This window comes from Triturus cristatus, chromosome 11, assembly GCF_964204655.1.
Source record: "Triturus cristatus chromosome 11, aTriCri1.1, whole genome shotgun sequence".
NCBI lineage: Eukaryota > Metazoa > Chordata > Amphibia > Caudata > Salamandridae > Triturus > Triturus cristatus.
The window spans coordinates 645,756,193-645,779,884 of record NC_140594.1 but is presented as its reverse complement, the minus strand read 5'-3'; the positions used below and the strand labels follow the sequence as shown (position 1 = coordinate 645,779,884).

The 23,692-nt window shown below is 51.3% G+C and overlaps 1 protein-coding gene across 4 annotated transcripts in view; it reads left to right on the top strand.

Moving 5' to 3' along the window:
* HDLBP (high density lipoprotein binding protein) overlaps positions 1 to 23,692 on the top strand; it is a 933,925-nt gene that overhangs the window by 717,133 nt on the left and 193,100 nt on the right. For all 4 annotated transcript variants that reach the window (XM_085634158.1, XM_085634156.1, XM_085634157.1 and 1 more), the window contains exons 22-23: positions 13,202 to 13,306; positions 13,592 to 13,726. In XM_085634158.1, the coding sequence (XP_085490284.1) occupies positions 13,202 to 13,306; positions 13,592 to 13,726 (240 nt within the window). The remainder of the gene's footprint in view (positions 1 to 13,201; positions 13,307 to 13,591; positions 13,727 to 23,692) is intronic.

Genomic DNA, 23,692 nt, shown 5'->3' with positions numbered 1-23,692 from the left:
AAAACGGGAATACTTGCGTACGAGGAACCAACGCTACTGGCGCCAGATGGAGCAGCAGTAATTAACCTGTCGAACAGAGAATTAACACAAATTGGGGTCCTAAAGTAAAGGTTTTAGCTTTATCCCATCTACAAGCATTAATAAGTATCAATTGGAAAAGGACTTGCAAGCTTTCTTCAGGAAAGTTAGATTAAAAAGATTTTTTGAGGATCAACCTGCTGGTGAGATCACCAATAGGTCAGGCCTGAAACCGAAGTCCACTTTTACCCCCACATTGGCCATGGTAGGAAAGAATTTGGAGGTCTTAGATAAAGCCGCTGAGAGTGGTATAAATAAGATTTTGGCTGAGAATCCTAGAAACTCCATGGAAAATATGAGTAGAGCGGAGAAGATGGCCTTAAAGTCCATTAAAGATGATTTATCTTTGACAATTAAGCCTGCAGATAAGGGTGGAGGGGTAGTTGTTTTCAACACTAATCATTATGAATACAGAATGCAGGAAATGCTTAAGGGTGAGGAGCGCAACAAAGAGGTCCCCAGAAGTACATTGGCGAAATTAGCTAGGGATTGTCAGGCGTTATTAACTGAGGCCAAAGAAGAGTTGGATCTGTGAGCAGGAATTCAAATTTTTAAGCAGTAATGGACCGAGAATGCCTGCCTTGTATGGCCTACCAAAGATACACGAGCAGTGACAACTCACCCATGCGGCCAATCGTGAGCAGTATTGACTCTCTCACAGAGCCCCTTTGCAAATATGTTGATAATTTTTTGCGTCCATTGGTGGTGAATCTTAAATCCTATGTGAGAGCTTCATCACACATTATTTCCATGTTGGATGGTAAGGTGTTCTGTAGAGAGACTCCGTGTCTGGTCACCCTGGACATTGAGTCTCTCTACACAAGCATTCCTCAAGAAGCCACGGTTGAGGTTGTCCGCAGGGCTATTAATGATGCTGAATTAGATGGAGTGAATAAGCAATTTGTAATAGTGTGCTTGGATGGTTCTGATGAATAACATATATTTTTATTTAAAGAACAACTCTTCAAGCAATTGAAAGGGAGCAGCATGGGGGCCCCCTGTGGCCCAAGTCTAGCATGCCTCTATGTGGGGGGAGTTCGAGAACCAACATATCTACAGCAAACTTGCACCGTTCTATGAGAATGTAGCGGGCTGGTACCGCTACATCGATTTATAAATTCTTCATCTGGGAAGGCGAGGAAGTACAGCTGGAGGAGTTTTTAACGTGGTTGAATATGGGAGATCCAAATCTGAAACTTGCGTCCCAACATAGCAGGTCTAAAGTGGACTTCCTGGATATTTCAATTAAGTAAAATGGTGGGGTCTTGGTGGTTGTACTTTATACAAAACCTATGGCTAAGAACACCTTGCTACACTATTCGAGCTTCCATCCCAAGTCCCAACGGAACAATATCCCCTTTAGCCAATTTCTCCGGTTAAGGAGAAATTGTTCTGACCTATATGATTTCTACAAACATGCAGAGAATCTAAAAAAGAAGTTTAAAGACCGGGGTCACCCCAAGAAGTTACTCTCACTCCTGCAAGCGAGCAGGATTTAATGCTAGGGAGGCCATGATAAATAAAACTGAACCCAAAAAGAAGGAAGGAGATAAAGCGGTATTTGTAAGCAATTTTTCCCATATCAGTAATCGGATAAAAAACGTTATCAATAGTAACTGGCATATCATTAATAACGAGGAAGAGAAAAAGTTGGAGAGGCTGATCTTTGCCTTTAAGAAGAATAGGAACTAGAAAAGTGAACTGGTACATACTTACCGTGATAGACAAGGAAGCACACAGAGCACACTAGATAGAGGGCCAGCAATTGGTAATGTTAAATGTAGGATGTGCAATGCGTGTGCTGCATGCATTGAGTTAAAAAGCTTGCAACATAATGGCTGTCAAGTGAACTCAAGGACGCTGAATAACTGTAGGAGCAAAAACAGTATTTCCTACGTTGCCCCTGTGGTAAAGGCTACGTAGGGGAAACTAGCAGGGAACTACATACAAGACTTCAAGAACATCGCTCAGCAATTAGAACCAAAAAAATCAATGCCCCTCTAGTAGTAAATTTTTTTTAGAAAAGGGACATAGTGAATTGGATATAGAGTGGTTCATCTTAGAGAAAATTCAGATGGGAGCACGAGGAGGCAATGTTGAACTGAAACGTAAGGCCAGAGAACAGTGGTTTATTTTGCTGTTTAATATGGTCCGTAATAGTCTTAATTCAGAAGAAGGATGGGATTGTCTGATTGGGGGAATTTGAATCTATTTACATTTCTTCATGCCACAGTTAATAATATGGTGCCTGTGAAGATAGGAGTTGTACTAGAGCCGCTAGTATTAACATTGAGGAAAGGTCAAAATGGTGACCGTATTTGAAATAGAGGGTAGGCAAATGAGGAATTATTCTCAGTTTGTGTTTAAAAACTAGATTGAAAATAATGAGCAGGAAGTTGCATTTGGAATTCAGGAGATATTCACAGGGAATGTGTTTATTTGAATATCCCTGCGTGAATAACACATGCATAGATCTACTAAGATGGCCGCCACAGTTGAGAGGGTTTGGAGCATATCTGTGTACCGGCGCAGCTGGTCCTTGTGAGCAGGTCACATTGTAAGAACAGTGGTATTTAAATCTGAGGAATAACTGGGAAGCATAGAGGCTCCAGAGGTTCTTTTCCCTGGTTTATCGTGACTTTGAAGGTAAGAGCAACAGCGGCGCGGACAGATCGAGTGAGGCGGGGGCTCCGTTAGAACAAAGTAGAGGCGGCTTACCAATCAGTAAAGTACCGCTCTGTGGGCAATTCTCTAATGGCCCTTGAGCAGTTGGGTCTGAATTTTTCTGTATAGCCCCAGGTTGGCATTGTGGGATAATCAGGGCGCTTTCTGGGTTTTGTGTTAGCGTAGTCTCCATGGATTTGTCTGGCGGCGAGTATAGTAGCACGATGTGAGGGACATGCTTAATACACGGTTTTGACTGGATCTTGCGGTTTTGTGCAAATGCAAGATATTAATTACTTAAATAGTATACAGGAGAGGGCGAGGAATTATGATAGTCTTCCTTGTAGTACTATAGTGTTTTTTGCAGCGTGAATCTTTCTGGATTCACTATGCTGTGCATTATTCCGCGATCTTGTGGTTGGGTCCGGATTCGTAGTCTTTTCTTTGTTTTTTTTTTTGTTTTTTTTTTGTAGCCCAGGTGGGCGTCGACGTCCACCATTTGGTGCACCTCCCGTGACGTCGTCGTGCTTCCTGCGGAAGTCCCACCTTTGGGGCGCCATCTTCAGATTCTTTTTTCCGCCGTTGGGTCTGGATCGTCATCGGGAAGCTCCAGAAATTCACTCGGAGGAAGAAGGAAGAAAAGCGAGTTTCATCGATAGAATCAAGAGAAGACATCAGGAATAGAACAGATTTCATCAGGAGCGCGAAGAAAGAGGACCAGCGAACCTTTTTTCTTAGACAGCCTTGGAGAATGCACGCTCAGAGACCCTGAGCGAAATGGACAAGACGCCATTCAAGTTCTGCCCAAACTGCCACCACAAGTTCGCGCAGAAAGACCAGCATCCGGTCTGCAACCTCTGCCTACCGGTGGATCACCGGAGTATCGACTGCAACGCCTGCTCAGCCTTCGCGCCGAAGACACTCAGAGTGAGAGAGAGGCAGAGAAGAGCCAACGCCAACATGGATGGCAAAGGGAAACCCCCGACACTCTACGAGCTGGGCCTCGACACGGACGACGAGGACAACGTCGCCGAGACAGCCGAAAACTTCACTGTCGTAGAGACCGACAAGAAAAAAGAAGACGAGGTAAGAGAATCGTCGAGCGCAAATCAAAAGACACCTCAAACACGAGGGTGACTCGAGAAAAACTGAGTCAAGGTCCACGAAGGGAGCCCCGGCGCCGAAAACTTCGACGTCCAAAGGGGGAACTTCGGACAAAAGGCCCAGCGGATCCTTACAAAAGGACTCCCTGGGGCAGAAAGACGCCGAAAGGCAAGGGTCGTCGAAATCGTCCCATGAAACTGGCCGATCGACGCAGAAAGAACGTTCGACGTCGACGCAAGTTTCATCGAAGAGACCCGCGGTCGACGCCGAAAGCATCTCCGAAATGGAGAAAAAGAAGAGGCGGCTCGAGGCCGAAATGGAGAACATCCTTCAAAGGAAGAAGGAGTTCGACGCCAGGATGAAGGAATTCAAGATTCCAACGGTTTCATCGGCGGACGTCGTCGAGGTCGAAGGCGAGTTCGACGCCGAAGGGCTGACAAGGGATCTCGAGGAAGAAGAGGAGCCCTATTATGAGGAAGAAGCCGAGGAAGAAGACCAACAGTCGTTCTACGAATCGGCGGCATCTACCAGCAACGACGTCGAATGGCACGATCTCGACACCGAAAACCCGGAGGAGGCCGTGGACACGTACCCCTCGAGGCCTTCGCCACCCGACGACATCGGGGTATACAATATGGTGGTGAAGAGCGCAGCAATGGCCTTCGGCGTCAAACTCGACGAGGAGAGGCCGAAAGCCGATTTTCTCGTCGAAACACTGCTCCCCATCCAGACTAGGAGTCAGTTCCTCCCCATGCTACAAAGCGTGATGAACCAGGGGAGAGAAGCCTTCAAGGAGCCTGCCACCTGCCGGTCGATCACGCCCAGGACAGAGAAGAAATATAAGCACTCCTCCCAGGACCCACCTTACATCAAGGGTAGCGTCACCGCAGACTCCATCATAGCCTCCACGGCCAGGAGAAGGGCCAACGTTCCAGCAACTTCGGGCCCACCTCCGGATAAGGAGAGCAGGAGGATCGACCTCACAGGCAGAAAGGTCGAGAGGAACGCCGCAATGCACTGGCGCATGGCGAATTCGAATGCACTCCTCAATAGACACCAATACCAACACTGGGGATGAGATGGGGGAGCTAGTAAAGCACCTCCCCGAAGAATACCGCCAGAGAGCCTCTCACCTGGTGGATGAAGGCAAGAACATCGCCAACTCCTGTATAAAGACGGCGTTGGATGGGGCAGAGACTTCAGCAAGACTCATGGCCATAGGGGTCACAGAGAGGAGGCATGCATGGCTAAGAATCTCGGGATTCAAACCGGAAGTGCAGAACAACATCCTTGGCACCCCCTTCAACGGAGAGACACTGTTCGGAGCAACGGTGGACGAAAAGCTCACCCAGCTCAAGAAGGAAAACGAGACAGCGAGGTCCATGGGGGCCCTACAGCTGAGGGGAATGAGACGAGGAAATCCCTCGAGGAGACCCTACGGTAGGGGTGGAAGCCAACAGGGGACGTCGCACCAGGCGTTCCAGCAAGGTCAGCAGGGCGAAGGTCACGGACAAAGTCAGCAGAAGCAAAACTGGCAATATCAACCTCGGGGCCAGTCCTTTCGCGGGAGAGGGAACGGACGTGGCCAAAGGAGGAGAGGGGGCGATCAGCCCTCCTCGAAGTGACTCAGCACGCAAGAAGACGCCTACCCTCGTAAGGTCCCCAAGGGTGAGGCGCAAAAAAGTGTCATCAGGGGGAAGAGAAGATTCAAGAGCCTACGAGCATACGTCACCAGTAGGCGGAAGGCTGAGGTTCTACCTTCAGGAGTGGCGGCGTATAACCACAGACAAGTGGATACGGAACATCGTGCAGTACGGATACTGCGTAGACTTGGAGAAAAGACCTCCAAACAGGAAGCCGAGGGGAAGGCAGAGATCGTCCCAAGAACTGGCAATACTCAGAGAAGAAACACGGAAACTCCTACAAAAGGGAGCCATAGAGACGGTGCCGTTCAGGGAACGCAACAAAGGGGTCTACTCAAACTACTTCGTGGTGCCGAAGGTAGACGGAGACCTCAGACCCATACTGGACCTCCGTTACCTAAACAAGTTCATCAGAACGCAAAGGTTCAAAATGACTTCACTGCAGGAGGTACTGCCACAGATAAGAGAAGGGGACTTCATGATCACCGTGGACCTCAAGGATGCCTACCTTCACATCCCAATAAACAGAAGGCACAAGGGCCTTCTAAGATTCAACATCGAACAGGAACACTACCAGTTCACAACCCTGGCCTTCGGATTAAAATCTGCGCCAAGGGTCTTTACGAAATGCCTGTCGGCGGTAGCGGCACACCTACGAAAGCAGGGAATACACGTATACCCCTACTTGGACGACTGGCTGGTCAAGGCAAACTCACGCGAGAAGTGCGAGAGGCACGCAAAACGCGTAACGGACACCCTCACAAATCTGGGATTTTCCATCCACTGGGGAAAATCATCGCTGGAACCGGAACAGGTAAAGATTTTCCTGGGGGCAAAGATCAACTCCCTCAACAGTACAGTAGTGCCCAGCGACAGGAGGACAGATGCTCTACTGAAGGAGACGCAGCTCTACCAGAAGGGGCGAGCTCTGACAGTGAGGGCGGTGAGCAAGATGATGGGGATGATGGCGTCCTGTATCCAGCTGGTGCCGAATGTACGCCTGCACATGAGACCATTCCAGGAATGGCTGCAACAGCAATGGTCACAAGCAAACGGAAGTTGGGAGGATCTAGTGGTTGTTACGCACGCAGTGCAGGAGGAGATAACTTGGTGGAACAGAGACAACATAACAACGGGGAGAAGCCTGACACCACCAAGCCCAACAATGACCATTACCACGGACGCATTGCAGAAGGGATGGGGAGCGCACATGGACAACCTCAGAGTGAGGGGTCTATGGGCTCCAGCAGACGCGGTCCGCCACATCAACTACCTCGAGTTGAAAACGATACTGTTAGCCCTGAAGGCATTCCAGAGGCACCTGTTCGGCCAGAGGGTGTTGGTACAGACAGACAACACCACGGCGATGTTCTACATCAACAAACAAGGGGGGACACAGTCGTTTCCCCTCTCATCCCTAGCTCAGGAGATTTGGAGATGGGCCATACCTCTCAAAATAGATCTACTGGCAATTCACCTACCAGGGAAGGACAATGTGGAGGCAGACTGGCTAAGCAGACAGACCTCAGCATCACACGAGTGGGAGCTCAATGGCCAGGAAACGGAGAAAATCTTCCAGAGATGGGGGACTCCCACAATAGACCTATTTGCAACACGCCACAATGCAAAATGCCGAAGCTTCGCGTCCAGGCAACCAGATCAGCAATCCAAGGGAAATGCCCTATGGATAAGCTGGTGGAGGACATTTGCCTACGCCTTTCCACCGATACCCCTGTTGCACAGAGTGCTCGACAAGTGCAGAACCAGCAACATGACTCTGATCCTGGTGGCTCCACAGTGGGCGAGGCAGACATGGTTCTCACAGATTCAAGAAATGGCGCAAGGCAAACCGTACAGGTTCGAGAGGAGAAAAGACCTGCTCTCAATGCAAAACGGGGAGGTCCTGCACCCAGAGCCAGAGACACTCAACCTAGCAGCATGGCTCCTGAAGACCTAGAGTTCGCACACCTAAGGTTACCTCAGAGCACTATGCGAGTGCTACGGGAGGCAAGGAAACCTACTACAAGAAAGTGCTACAGCGCAAAGTGGAAGAGATTCACGGTGTGGTGCAGGAAAAAGGGCCTGCAAAACAGAATGACAAGAGACTCAACTGTGCTGAGGTACCTCACACACCTTCTAAAGAGTAACCTCTGCTCGAGCTCCCTAAGGGTACACCTAGCAGCGATCGTTGCCTACACCAGAGGTGAGAAGGGTGGAAGCTTCTTCACCTCGCAGGTGGTGAAGAGATTCATGGAGGGAGCCAAAAGAATGGCACCCCCGAAAAGGTTGCCGCCGCCGGCATGGAATTTAAACGTGGTTCTGACGGAGCTCATGAGGGCGCCGTTTGAACCCATTCACAAGGCCACTCTACAAATGTTGACGATGAAAACTGCCTTTCTAGTGGCCATAACCTCACTACGCAGGGTGAGCGAGCTTCAAGCACTAACGCTGCAGGAGCCCTACATTCAAATTCACAAAGACAGGGTAGTCCTGAGGACGGACCCACACTTCATGCCCAAGGTAGTGTCGGCGTTCCACATGAATCAGAGTATCCAGATACCGAGTTTCTTCCAAAACCCGACTACAAACGCAGAAAAGGCCCTGCACACCCTCGATGCCAGGAGAGCGGTGATGCACTACATTGAAAGAACCAAGGAACTCAGGAAGTCGAAGCAGCTGTTTGTGTCCTTTGCTACTAGCTTCATGGGTAGACCAGTCACCAAGGGCACCATCGCTAGGTGGATTGCCCTCACTATTCAATTCTGTCACAAACAGGCTGGACAGGAGCTAACGGAGGGGCCCCAAGCTCACTCCACAAGGAAGAAGGGGGCCACAGTTGCCTTCCTGGCAAACACGCCCATCCAAGACATTTGTCTCGCAGCAACTTGGGCATCTGTGCACACGTTCACAAAGCACTACTGCGTGGACATTCAAATGAATAAGGAAGCACAGGTCGGACAGAAGGTGCTACAACACATTTTCAACGACCAGCGATCATCTTCCACCCAGCCACCACAAAAATAGGAAAACCGCTACAAAATCTATGCACAGCATAGTGAATCCAGAAAGATTCACGCTGCAAAACGAAAAGTTTCTTACCTGTCGGTGTAGTTTTGCAGCTTGAAGATCTTTCTGGATTCACTAGCGAACCCACCCACCTCCGCCAGGAAGATGAGGCTGGAGGAAGAGGGGGTGAAATGGATAGGATCAAAGAAGTGGAAACGTACAGAAATATGGACAAAAGGATTAATCAATCGCCTAGGGTTAAAAAAAAAAAAAAAAAAAAAAAAAGGGAAAAAAGAACCCGAAGATGGCGCCCCAAAGGTGGGACTTCCGCAGGAAGCACGACGACGTCACGGGAGGTGCACCAAATGGTGGACGTCGACGCCCACCTGGGCTACAAAAAAAAAAAAAGAGAAAAGACTACGAATCCGGACCCAACCACAAGATCGCGGAATAATGCACAGCATAGTGAATCCAGAAAGATCTTCAAGCTGCAAAACTACACCGACAGGTAAGAAACTTTTCGTTCTACAACGACGGGAGAATGGCACCGTGTCTCGTGTTAAGAACTAATTAAAAGGTCTATTTCGGTGCTTTATAGAATTAATCACATAAATAGTATATATAGGAAGGGGCGAGCAATCATAATAGTCTTCCTTTGAAGTACTGCGCAATGCTTTTTATAGCGACTGGTGAATGGCACCATGTCGGGTATTAGGAATCGATTAAAAAGTCTATTTCTGTGTCTTTCGGAATTAACACAACCGGCCAGAATTTTTTTTTTTTTTTTTTTTGAAAAACCTTTGACGTTTCAATCATTTACACGTATGGGCCTACAACCCCCCGGGGCCGGCCGCTAAGCAATCAGAACAATGAAAGCACGTGTAAACACAGGCGGCACCTCGAGAGCAAAGTCAACAATACAGTATAGTCCGGCCAAGGAGCCGCTCAGGTAGGACACCAGGAGAGAAAAGGTTTTTCATTTTATAATAAAACAAAACAGTAGGATCAGGTGCCAAACAGTTTCCCAACAGCGATAAGGGCTAGGATAAGAGACGCAAGCAGCAAGCAGCAATACATTGAATCAATGGCGCAGACACGGGAAAGTACGGATAGGGAGAAATATCAAAGATAGTTGCGCCTACAGGTCCCCGTACCTAAAGCCCAGCGAACCCCCCGGAAACTGTGGCACACATTAAGAGCAAGCGATTCACGATAAGAGAGGTGTACCGCGCTGATCCCAGAAAAACAAGCAAAAAGAAACAGAGAAGAAAAAAGGAGGCCATGGAAAAAGAGATAAAGACTAAAGAGTCCCCTCCCCCATCCCCCCACCCTGCACCTCTGCGAATGAGTATGGCCCCACCCCCCAGCAGTGTGCCTGTCGCCCTGGAACTAGACCCGAAATATAGAAGACAGGGAAAAAAGGAGTAAGAAAGAGCCCCCCCAGACGGGGGGGCGGAAGAAATGTAATAAAACTGGAGGAGGGCCTTCAAAACATACCCCCGGCTTCTCCCTCCCGCACGGTGAAGTCTCCCCACGGCAAACAATTAGCAGCACCAAGTTGATCATATCAAAAAAGGAGGGGGGGAGTGGGGAGCATTATGCACCAACAATGCGAATAACCATGAGAGCACGCAACCATGAGTCCGCCTGTCTACTAGGTGACCACTCCCGAAGGATCAGCCTCAGCCTTGACCGCTCTTTGCAATTCTGCCCATGCCTGCCCCTCGACCCAGCACCATGTCCGATGTCCCAAGGTACAGGAGTGTCCAAAAACAGTCGGGAAGCGACGCACACAGGTGGGGTGGAAGTCTCTGAGCATCAGCACGGTCCGCTTCATGGGGGGGCGTCGTTTCCAGTGCTGCCCCAGGATTTACACTGCACACAAGGTCCAGACAGGCTGAAGCAGTCGAATGAGACACACGCTGCCGGAATCGTCCCTGGGCCGCCAGAGACCGCGCACGGGACAAGGCCTCCATCTTCCGCTCAGGTCCAATACCTCCGGAGCAGATCAAGCCCACAGTTAGCCGACCACACGGTAGCATACTGTCCGGAGTGTCCGGCTGTACACTAATCGCGGGGGGGCCGCAACATCTTCCTCCTGTGTGTAGTGTGGAAAGCCACTGTGTACTGGTGGACCAGCATGCCGCCACTGTCCCAACGCTGATACCACACCATCTAGCTTCCTCCCCAGAACCCCGGCGCCATGAGCCAAGGAGTAATGAAGGGCACCAAGGGCCTCCAGGAGGTCGCCGTACCCCAGGGCAGCTCTCTCCGATCGCTCTGCCACACTCCCGACCGTCACACACCCCCAGTCCCGCTGCGTCCCAGCGGACAGGATGGTAGGCTGCATAGTGACAAAATGGCCGCTGGGAAGGCCCGACTCGTATTGGGGCCAGGACCCCGGGACCAACGCCTCAAGGTCCACGTCGCTGAAGACAAGGATCCTGGGGGAGGAACAGATGCAACCGTTGCGCGGTCACGGGCAATAGTCGTCTCCGCCACGGACCAGCTCCCGCAAAAAGCCGGGAGCAGCCCGCAAGGATCAGGGCGAACCAGGGACGGCGTCCGGGCAGCTCACAGTCAAAGGCAGGGGCAAACACCACAGAATCCGAGAATCGCACACCCGGGCATGTCCTCGGTCCGCAGCGCTCAGCAGGGGGGGAGCGACCACAGCAAAATGCAGGCCGAGGGGAGCAACACTCCGGCGGACCGACTCCACCCAGTCACCACAGGCCGCTGTTGTTAAACTGCCGCCCGGCCAAGGCGTCCACATCGAGGTCCCGGCTTCGGGACCGCACGGGCCGCAAAGTTCAATCGCTGATTTCTCCGGCGGTACTGCAGTCAGAAACCTCAGGATCACACGATCGGTTGCCACTTTCGTTTATAAACACGATCGCGTAGCGCAGAATAAGGATCTCATGCAGGATATCCGTGCGGGATGCGGAGGTTCACGGAGCCGGGAATCTACGCTGCCGTCCCGGTCGCCATCTTGGCTCCTCCTACAACAACCGGCCAGAATTGATGAAATCTCGTCAAGTTGCACAGGTGTTTTGGTATAATATAACCACGGAAAACTTTTTTTTATTACGGGAAAATATATTTTAGACTACGGATGATTTGAATGACGTATATTTCAGAAGATAAAAGCCCAATTCAAATTTAAGGTAACACTAAATTTGGATCTGTCTGGTACCTACGACTGTTAAACCTAGATATATGGGATTCTATAGTGTATTTTTTTTTTATTGCAGTGGCAGAGTGTGGCCTTTCTCTATTTTATTTCCAATATTGGAAGCACCTTGAATAGACAATTGGAAGGTATGTTTGTTTCTCTACTGAGCACTCACCCTATAACTAGAGGTATGATTTTGAGCAATGTTTCAAGGAATAAGGGTAGTTATTCTCCATAGATCAATCCTGAATTCCGAGAGTGAAGCCCTACGGAGAGAATAGTTAATCCTCATGTATGGGCCTGCGGACAATAGTTACTGCAGTTCATTTTGGATGTACAGCCTGATACCGTGACAGGTAGACACTTTATTATATTTGAAAAGTCCATCTAAAATGGAGGCTTTTGATCATCTTAACCCTCATGAGTTTTTACTCTATAACAAATAGAAATCATCAAGACATGTATAGGCACCCTTCTCCTGGGGGGTGGAGGAAATGTTTTTTTACCCCCTCAGTTGAGATCACTTATCTCATTATTTCTATGAGTTTAGAGTGGATGAGTGTGGTAAATGGTGCGGTGAGTGAAATTGAATGTGCTGTATCACCAGGATATAAACACGGTCTTGTACAGATTCCAAAGGCTAACTGATTGTTTTTTTGTGTATCTTTTTCTTGTAACATGTATAGATCCCAAAAATCCATGTGGGAGGTATTTCTTGTCCTGAGGATGGTGGTGTTTTGAACAGTTATACCCACTGAAACGCATCGACGCACACTGTATAAAGGCATACTGTAGATTGTGGTGACATTTGTGATCTGTTCTTGTGAATCTAATTCAAAACGGCTATGTGTTGAACAAATGATCTGGATCTAATGTATGTGCTTTTTTATGATGAAAAAGTATCTTTCTTGCATATAGTCTCCATTTGATTGTGTGGATTGAATTCTGTGTATGTTTTTATCTTTTTTAAATATTGTAAAATGATCTCTTGCTCTTGATTATTGTTGGATCATTTCCAATAAAATATTTTTATACTTCGTACACATTCTGGCCTTTGATGGTGGTGGTTTTATGTTCTGGTGATATTGAATGTGATGAGTGCTTTGGCTTTCTTTAATTAAGCTAACCCAATGGGGATTTGTTCTTGACTACGGTCTATTTAATGCCCAACTGCTTTGGCGGTTAAGGGGCTCCTCTCTTGTTTTGTATATGGTGTTTGATCTGAGCCATTTCTCAGGCCCACCACCTCGAGTTACTCCTTTGGTATGCATTCGAAAGTGAGTAATCTGTGGTTAGCAGTATCCATCAGAACACAATTTGTACCTTTTGAAATATTTGGTTGGATAGAGTATCCACCAGAAAGATCGTTCTAGAAGGTTAGTAACTTGTTCTTGTGGGGTTCCTGTTCTAAAACTAATAGGGATGCCAAATATCTACCTTGATTACTCTTAGTTGTGTAGGGTTCCCTATGCATGAATACCAATCATGGAATGGTTTACTTACCTTGCCCATTATTTGCATTTCTGTTTTCCAGGCCCTTGTCCCCATCACCACTGAGGTGGAAGTACCATATGATCTCCATCGTTTCATCATTGGTCAGAAAGGAAGTGGAATCCGTAGAATGATGGATGAATTTGAGGTATTTGACTTCTTTGTAGGACACATTGCTCAGCCATGTGTGGTATTTTTGGGGATTTTGTACTGTTCGGCATATACAAGGATATTGAACAGTTTAGGGCTTGAGGATTGCTGAATGCTAACCTCAATCGAATACATTTGCTAGTGCCTCAAGTCATGGTTGCGTTAGTTGATTTTGTTTTCTCTTAAGACCGGTTTCCAAATGCTATTTTTCTTTTTAAGTGATCTGGGTAGATTTTGTTTAGTGTAGACTATCTGCAAAGTAATGTTGTTCTCTCTTCCATAGGTGAACATCCAGGTCCCATCCCCTGATATGCAGTCTGATATCATCACCATCACTGGACTCTCATCGCATCTGGAGCGTGCAAAGGCTGGCCTGTTGGAACGTGTGAAAGAGCTCCAGGCAGAGCAGGAGGATAGAGTATGTATCACTTCTAAGGAGGATAATTTATTTATTTCTAGGCAAGAAGTTAGAGCATGTAAAATTGAAAAACCGATAAAACATAAGCAGCAGATCAAGAGGGTCTGACCTATTTATTTCCCTGGTTATGAATAGTTTTTCATCGGCGTATGACATCATTAAATAGCCATTTGATTATATAGCTCAATATGTCAGGTTTAAGCCCAGTATCACTAGCCAATTATGATATAATTGACCCCAAATAAGCCAATGAACCTTCACTTAAACATGTTTTTCCTCTCAAATGGTTTCTGAAGGCTCATTTAAAGGCAGTGGAGTGTGCAGCAACTGTGCAGTACGCTACATGGGTACTTTAATGTCATATCACAGCACTGGTGCACTCCAAATTTGATAACCAACCAAGGTTCTCCTGTAGAGCACAAGAGTGTTAGTATAGCATGTTAAGTAGGGGCTTTGAAACACGAAATCACTAGGATACTCTAGATGAAACACAATGACTCCAGTGTGCAAGCAGAGTTTCACTTAATAAAAGGAAAAGGAAAGTTAGTGATTGATAAATGCATGACACATTTAAGATTACAACAGTCAAGTCAATCCAAAACATATTTTGCCCTTTGGGCCCAAATGACAACTGCAGAGGTTTTTATGAATGCATCTCAGTTGTTGAGACCTACGGTTATTGGTGTACCTTATGGATAAAGTTATCCCGAGGATAAGGCTTTGTGTTAATCCTGTAAAGACTAGAAGTTTTGTGTTATGAAATAAAGGCAAGGATACTGGTATAAGTTATCGTAACCTGAGACTATTCTAGAATCACGTGATGTGCATATTTACATAAAGTGGTTATATCTTTGCATAGTTACAAACCATTATGTTCGAGGCATATGAGCTGTAGATCGTATACTTGTGCATAGATTGCCATCTGGTGTTGGGCTCGGATGTTTGCACTTTGTTTTTGTCTTGGATGAAGTCTTTGTAGTCAGGAGGTAGGTGACTCCTCTTTAGGACGATAGTGCGCATGGGCATCGGCTCCATCTCTAGATTGTTTTTTTCCGCCATCGGGTTCGGATGTGATTTGCTGCACTCCGGGTCGGTGTTTGTTTCGAACCCCCCTTCAACGCGCAATTCCTTTACACTCAACAGTATTGTCTTGATCAGGGTTCCCTTTCGACGTGCATCTTTAAAAACAAACTCCTTGATCTTCGACGCGGGCCGTTGGGCCTATCCGCGCCGACCATGCCTGCAGTCAATGGAAAGGACACCTTTAAAAAAATGCCCCAGGTGTGGTGCTAAGTTCCCACACACGGATTTGCACGAGGTTTTTAACCTCTGCCTCTCCCCGGAGCACGAAGAACTGCGAGGCCTGTTCATCTTTCGGGTCAAAGAAAACCACCCGTGATTGTAGGGCTCGACGTCACAAAATGTCTCATGGAAGCAGCTCAATTCCGGCCAACTTCGTAGCAGATCCCAATGTCCAGCCGGAGCAACACGGTGATGAAGAAGACATCTCGGTCTCCGAGGCCGACTACTCCGATGTCAAAGAGGAGACACTCACCCCAGCTCAGCGGCCTGTGAATACCGAAACCCCTCTCTGTAGGAAAGTGGGGTTCGAGGCATGAGAGCTGCGGAATTCATACTGTAGCATAAGATCGCCATCTAGTGTTGGGCTCGGATGCTTGTACCTTGTTGTCTTGGAAGAAGCCTTTTGTAGTCACGAGGTCGGTGACTCCTCCCTTGGATCGTATTGCGCATGGGCTTCGGCTCCATCCTCAGATTGTTTTTTTTCTGCCCAACGGGCTCGGATGTAATCTTCGCCCTCCGGTTCCGAAAATTTCCAGTTCGACGATCGAAGCGGAATCCTTGCTTATCGCGGTATTGTTCAGATCCAGATCTCCTCAATCACCCTCGACACATCTTCGGCGGCCTTCGGGACTACCCAAGCTCCGGTCCCGGCTGATGGAAAGAACTCCTTTCAAGAAGTGCCCTCGATGTGGGTCCAAATTCCCCCCCCCCACACCGATCTTAATGAGGTGTGCAACCTCTGCCTCTCCCCTGAACACGAGGCTCGAGACTGTCCGGCCTGTAAGTCTTTCAGATCGAAAAAGACTATTCGAGATCGAAGAGCCAGGCGAAACATGGCGCACTCCTTGACCTCCATTCCAGTCGACATCTTCGGGGACGACGTCGAAGATCTGGGACAGCAGCACACCGAAGAGGACCTTGTCAGTTCTTCCGAAGCAGACGACTCAGATGTTGAGGACATCACCCCGGCGCAGAGGGTCGTGGGTACTATACCCCCTCCCACACCCGCGCCCACACCCAAAAAGGCTTCGGTCACGCCTACGGGCCTAGCCAAGACCAGAGACACTGCTTCACAACACCCCACCTTCGGGCCTGGTGAAGAAGCCAAATAAGCCTTCCGGCGGCTCGGGCTCGAGCCAGCCCTCCAGCGGTGCCGAGAAACGCACTTCGGCACAGAAAAAGAAACCGGCTTCTACCTCGACACCGAGCTCTGCACCGAAGTCCTCGGTGTCGAAACCAAGCCTTTCCGTACCGACGCCATCTTCGGTACCGACCAAACCCCATAAGTTCCTCGGCATTGATACTTCCACGCAGAAGCCCACCTCGGCACCGACCAAGAAAACGGAGGTTCCCAAGCCCGGTGCTAAGCAAGGCACGGACAAGCCTAAAAAGTCATCGGCCCCGAAAACTTCGGCGCCGACAGAACAAACATTGTCACAGGAACTGTTTACACCAGATCCCTTGCAAAAAACTCTTACCAAGGATCCAAAAACTGGACATTTAACACTCTTCCAAAAAGAGACATTTGGACAAACCGGCTCCGCCTCCACCTCCAAAGAGGAAGGACTCTGCTATCTCCCCTTTCAGAATGCCTTCCCCACCTCCTCCGCCTTCTCCACCCCCACCTCATCGCTCTCCGACCCCGTCTCCAGACGATGATGATCAGGGGGACCCATATAACGATCCAGGGGATGTGCCCCAAGACCCCACCCCTACAGGATCCCCAGACCCATGGGACAACTACAATAATCCAGATATTACAGACGTCCCACAAGATGAACTTTACCCTTATAGGCCATCTCCACCGGAAGACTCATTAGGTTTCCACCACCTACTTCAGAGGGCGGCACATTATCACGGGGTAGAGTTACACACTGACCCAGTAGAGGAGGATTTCTTCCTCGACATCTTTGATACCGCACATAGGTCTACCTCCATACTACCTGTGCTCAAGGGAGTGGGAAATCGGGTTTTAAGGACCCAGTCAGGGCTAGGGTCATTAACCCACGCATAGAAAAAAAGTACAAAGCTGCCCCTACAGATCCTGCCTATATCAAAGGGCCAGCGCCACTAGATTCCCTAGTGCGTTCCACTGCACGGAAGAGGTCAAACTCCCAGGCGTCAGGCGAAGCACCACCACCTGACAAAGAGTCAAAGCTACTGGACGCGTCGGGAAAGCGTACTGCGTCCCAGGCAGCCAATATATGGCGTATTGCCAACACCCAAGCGCTATTGGCCAGATACAATAGGGCGCATTATGATGAATTAGAAACCATAATGCACCACCTCCCAGAAAGATGCAAAAATAGGGCCAATTAATTAATTCAAGAGGGTAAGACTATAACTAACACCTCTATACACTGTGCCTTAGATGCAGCAGACACAGCCTCCAGGGCCATTAATACTAGCGTCCTCCTCCGTTGCCATGCTTGGCTGAGAATATCATGTTTCAAACCTGAGGTACAGGCCTCCATCCTAAATCATCCCTTTGACCAAGAACACGTGTTCGGCCCAAAGGTAGATGAGGCCCTCGAGAAAATGAAGGACACTGATAGGGCGAAATCTATGGGAGCCCTGCAGTCACACCCTCCTAGGCGCTCCTTTCGCCGCTCTTCCTTTCGGAGTGCGGCTAGAGGCTACTCCTCAGATAGCGCGTCCACTTCCTACAAATCCCCTACTCAGTCCACCTTCACAAGGGGTTATCAAAGAGGCGGCATCTGAAAGAAACACGTTAGTTAGATTCCTCACCTTAGAATATCCCCAGGCGTCAGACTGGATCCAGAAGATTTTTCGTCAGCAATACCCCTTGCGCGTCGCTAGGCGTCGTCTGCGGCTCCGCGTCCGTCGTCGGCGTCGTGCGCCGGAATGACGTCGTCGGAGTACTTAGATGCCGCCCTCGCGCGCTAACGTCAGTTCTTCTTTTTTCCGCGCCAGTAAGCGCAGATCCGGGAGAGCTACCCCTTTTAGTCTTTTTTGACTAAATCTTTTTTGATCACTTTTGATCCTTGTCTGTCGACATCTGGTGCCGGTAGGATGCCTGGGTTCAAGGCTTGCGAGGATTGCCATCGACTGATGTCGGTGACCGACCACCACCGCCGGTGCCTCTACTGTTTAGGCCCCGACCACGACGCGGAGTCTTGCTCCGATTGCCAGGCCCTGACTTCGAAGGCTCGGCGGGAGCGGTCCCGCAAGCTTCTCGAGCTTCGCCACTCGGCTCCGCGTCGTGCGCGATCCCGGTCCAGGAGGAGGTCCAAGGATCGCTCGCGGAGCCCTAGCCGACGCCACCATCGATCGTCGGGCTCCAAGTCGTCGGGTAAGTCCAAACGCTCTAAGAAGTCCAAGCGGCGACATCGCTCTTTGGACTCCCCTCGCGCGACTCGGCCGAGGGTCCGGGTGGTTCCACCCCCGCGGCTCCGGCGGAGCCGCAGGCGCCGCGCCCGTCCCCATACCCTCCGGTCCCTGGGACTAACGCGACGCCGGCGGAGGTCAGTGCCTTCCTCTTGGCCATGAGGAGCCTGGCCCCGCTGGCGCGCCTTCGGGCCCCGCTGACTCGACTGGGCGACCTTGCCTGCCGGCGGCTTCGGCCCCGGCGCCGTCGACGACTCCGGTCTCGACGCCGCAGGTCCCTGCGGGGCCCATGCCTGGGCCCCCGTCGACGCCGGTTGACCTAACCACTCCTCCACCGGCGCCGGCGAATGAACCACCGATGCCGTCACCGGCGCCGCCGGCGCAGACGCCTACACCTCCGCCGACGCCTTTGGTGCCGACTCCGGACGGCGTCCAACCCCAGTTTAGCCCTATTCCGGACCCGGCGCCGCAACGGCGTCGACCGACGCCGCGTCCGGCGCCGCTTGAGACCTATCATCTCTACAGTCCGGCTCCGATCATTCCTCCTGTTTATCAGGAATCGGACGACGGGGGCGACTGGGAGGGGTTCGAGGACCCTATGGCTGTTCAGTCGCAGCTTTCACAGGACTGGGCAGATGAACTGGGGGAGGCCAGTGGTCTGGATACCTCGCCAGACACTGGATTCACTTCTCCTCCGACTGTGGCTTCGGAGGAGGGTGCAGCATTTTCTGTGGTGCTGCGCAAGGCGGCCGCAGCCCTTGGGCTCGAGCTGCCTGCCGTGGCTGTGAGGACTAACATCCTCACTGAGGTGCTTCAAACCGCAGCAAGCTCCACTGAGCCTCTGCTGCCGTTCAATGAGGCCCTCACTGACGTTCTGCAGGGCACCTGGTCCAAGCCCTCCACAGTTCCTCCTGTGGATAGGAACGTTGCCAGGCGCCACCGCCCTGCTCCGGGCGACCCCAGTTTCCTGTCCCAACACCCCACCCCCGAGAGTCTGGTTATCCAGGCCTCTACCTCCCAATCCTCCTTCCCGACCGCTCCGCCGGACCGGGATTCCAAGAGATTCGAGCAGTTTGGCAAGAAACTGTTCTCGTCCCTTAGTTTGGGCCTGCGGTCTTTGAACACCGCCTGTCTCTTGGACCGTTATTCCCATTCTCTGTGGGATACGGTGGAGGACGTGCTGCCCCTGTGTCCGGAGGAGGTCCGGACACGTCTTACCCAGGCTTTGGCCGATGGGAGGGATGCAGCGCGGCACGCCATACGATGTGGGCTTGACACCACGGACTCGCTGGGTCGGGCGATTTCCACCACGGTGGCGCTCCGCCGCCACGCCTGGATGCGGTCCACGTCATTTTCCGGGGATGTCCAGAACACCCTCATGGACATGCCCTTTGATGGCACTTGCCTGTTTGGTGAGAAGGCGGACAGTGCGCTGAACCGCTTTAAGGACTCCCGGGCTACGGCCAAGTCCTTGGGCCTCTCGGCTCCGCGGGCGCACACCTCCGCTTTTCGCCCCTTTCGTGGCCAAGGAAGGGGCGCCTCCTCACGTCCGCCAAGCCACCAGCCGCAGAACCAACCTGCGCGCGGACGTGGTTTCCGCCGTGGCGGATCTGGAGGACGACGTGGTCAGCCCACATCCCCCCCGGCAGCATCCGCCTCAAAGCCTTCCTAGTCCGAGCTTTCAGGCCCATTCCACGCCAGTGGGCGGCAGAGTTCGCCATCACCTGCTCCACTGGCGGTCCATTACATCGGACAGGTGGGTGCTGCAAATCGTCCGAAGGGGCTACTCCCTCCCCTTCGAGACGACCCCTCAAGCCATGCCACCGCAGCACCACCGTATCTCGGGGGATCATTTGAATCTTCTCCGCGAGGAAGTTTCGGCCCTCTTGGCCAAGGGGGCCGTCGAGCGCGTTCCGAGTCCAGAAGTAGGTCGTGGTTGTTATTCCCACTACTTTCTGGTTCCCAAGAAGGGCAAAGGGGGCCTACGCCCCATCTTGGACCTCCGGAACGTCAATGCCTTCCTCCGAAAGGAAAGGTTCAAGATGTTAACCTTGGCTCAGGTTCTAGCTGCCCTAGACCCCGGAGACTGGATGGTAGCGTTGGACTTGCAGGACGCATACTTCCATATCCCCGTCCTGCCGGCCCACCGGCGTTACCTGCGGTTCACGGTGGGCCAAGAGCACTTTCAGTTTACCGTGCTCCCCTTCGGCCTCACCAGTGCCCCTCGGGTGTTAACGAAAGTGATGGCGGTGGTCGCAGCTCATCTGCGCAGATCAGGGGTTCCAGTCTTCCCCTATCTCGACGACTGGTTGTTGAAGGCGGGCTCGCCCCAGACAGTCGTCTCCCACCTCCAGACTACGGCGGATCTCCTGCATTTGCTGGGATTTTCCATCAACGTGCCGAAGTCACACCTGAGTCCCTCTCAGAAGCTCCTCTTCATCGGAGCGGTTCTCGATTCGGCGCAGTTCCGGGTCCATCCACCGGAACAGCGGGTCCGGGATATACAGGCCCTGATTCCCATCTTTCGGCCTCTATCCTGGGTTTCGGTCAGGCTAGTGTTGCGGCTTCTGGGGCTGATGGCCTCCTGCATCCTACTAGTGCATCACGCCAGGCGGCCCATGCGGGCTCTGCAGTGGGACCTGAAGTTTCAGTGGGCCCAGCATCACGGCAACCTGTCCGACCATGTCTTGATCTCGGAGGGCACTGCACAGCAGTTGCAGTGGTGGCTCACGGACCGCGATTGGGTCAAGGGCAAGAGCCTCTCCCTTACCCAACCGGAGCATGTCGTAGTGACGGATGCGTCCCTCCTGGGATGGGGTGGCCATATGGGAGAGGCGGAGATCAGAGGCCTCTGGTCTCCGGCGGAGTCTCGTCTCCACATCAACCTGTTGGAGTTGAGAGCGATCCGACTTGCACTGAAAGTCTTCCTTCCCTCTGTCAGGGGAAGTGTCGTGCAGGTGTTCACGGACAACACCACCGCCATGTGGTATTGCAACAAACAGGGCGGGGTGGGGTCGTGGACCCTTTGTCAGGAGGCTCTGCGCCTCTGGACGTGGCTGGAACACCAGGGCGTCACCCTAGTGGTTCAACATCTGGCGGGCTCTCTGAACGCCAGAGCGGACGAACTCAGCCGCCGGTGCATGATGGATCACGAATGGCGTCTGAAATCCGAAGTGGCGCAAGGTCTCTTTCAGCAGTGGGGAGAGCCTTGGTTAGATCTATTCGCCACCGAAGAGAACGCGCAATGTCAGCAGTTCTGCGCGCTGGAATTTCCAAGGCGGCACTCGCTCGGCGACGCTTTTCGTCACGAGTGGAGTTGCGGTCTGTTGTACGCCTTTCCGCCTATACCACTTCTGCCCAGAGTGCTGAAGAAGATCAGGCACGACCGGGCCCAAGTCATCTTGGTGGCTCCGGATTGGGCACGAAGATACTGGTATCCCGAGCTACTCAGTATGTTGACCGATCCCCCGATACGTCTGCCCCTTCGGGAGGATCTTCTGTCGCAGCAGCAGGGGACGGTCCTCCACCCGAACCTGTCCAGCCTCCACCTCCATGCGTGGAGATTGAGCGGCGGCAGTTGATGCCATTTGACTTGCCTCCTGAAGTCTGTGATATCATTCTGGCAGCCAGGCGTCCCTCCACAAAGACGGTATACGCCTGCCGGTGGAACAAATTTGTGGCATGGTGCACAGCAAAGGCTGCGGATCCCCTTTCCGCCCCTCTTTCTGGGGTTCTCCTCTTTCGTCTTTCTCTGGCCCGGCAGGGCTCTGCCCTGGGCACCCTGAAAGGTTATCTTGCTGCCATCTCCGCCTTCTTGCGGCTTCCTGATCAGCCTTCTCTTTTCAAGTCCCCTGTGGTTACACGCTTTCTAAAAGGCATTACTCACACGTTCCCTCCTGTCCCTTTTGTAATGCCTCAGTGGGACTTGAATCTGGTCTTGACATTCCTGATGTGCGCTCCCTTCGAGCCTCTTCACAATTGTCCTCTTCGTCTTCTGACTCAAAGCCTCCTTTTCTCTCTGTTCATCCGGACAAGGTTGTCCTTCGGCCTCGTCCTTCCTTTCTTCCGAAAGTGGTGACTCCATTTCATCTTGGGCAGTCTGTCACCTTGCCCACCTTCTTTCCGCCTCCGCATCCTTCCAAAGAGGAAGAGAGGCTCCACCGTCTGGACCCAAAACGTGCGCTCTCCTTTTATCTGGACCGCACGAAACAGTTCCGGGTGGACGACCAGCTTTTTGTTGGGTACGTGGGCGCTAAGAAGGGGAAAGCTGTGCACAAACGGACCATATCTCGGTGGGTCGTTTTGTGTATCAAAATTTGCTATTCTTTGGCGAAAAAGGACCCTCCTGTTGGGCTGCGCGCCCATTCTACTCGGGCCACAGCGGCTACTACTGCTTTGGGACGGGGAGTCCCTTTGCAGGACATCTGTCAGGCGGCGACGTGGGCTTCGTTACACACGTTTGCCAGGCATTATTGCCTTGACAGCCAAGTCCGGAGGGATGGCTTCTTTGGCCGTTCTGTCCTCCAGGACTTTCTGGTGTGATCTTGGTTCGCAGACCCACCACCGGGGATGGTATTGCTTGGGTATCTATTCTAAGGTGAGGAATCTAACTAACGTGTTTCTTTCAGATGAACAAGTTACTTACCTTCGGTAACGATGTATCTGTAAGAAACATTAGTTAGTTAGATTCCTCACCGACCCACCCATCCTCCCCGTTCTGCGAACTGACATCTAGGGTTAAGGTTGTCCTTTTCAGGCCCCTAGATTTTATTTTTGGCACCAGTGTCGGTCTTTGCATGGCTCTGCGTTCCTGGCGCGGAAAGCTATGTACAAGAACTGACGTCAGCGCGCGAGGGCGGCGTCTAAGTACTCCGACGTCATTCTGGCGCACGACGCCGACGACTGACGTGGAGCCGCAGACGACGCCTAGCGACGCGCAAGGGGTATTGCTGACGAAAAATCTTCCGGATCCAGTCTGACGCCTGGGGATATTCTAAGGTGAGGAATCTAACTAATGTTTCTTACAGATACATCGTTACCGAAGGTAAGTAACTTGTTCTATAGGGGCAATAACAATAAAGGCAGAGGCAAAACAAATACCGCCCACTCTGCCACACCGCCTACCCAATGACTTCTCCCCGCTCCCTCCAGACCATCCCACTCCGGTCGGGGGCAGACTACAAAATTTCCTTCAGGCCTGGGAGACCATCACCTCAGACAAATGGGTGACCCAAATTATTCGCTCAGGGTACTGCCTAGAATTGACATCTACCCCCCCCCCCAAACATTCCACCCAGGCAACGCCCAATGTCACAA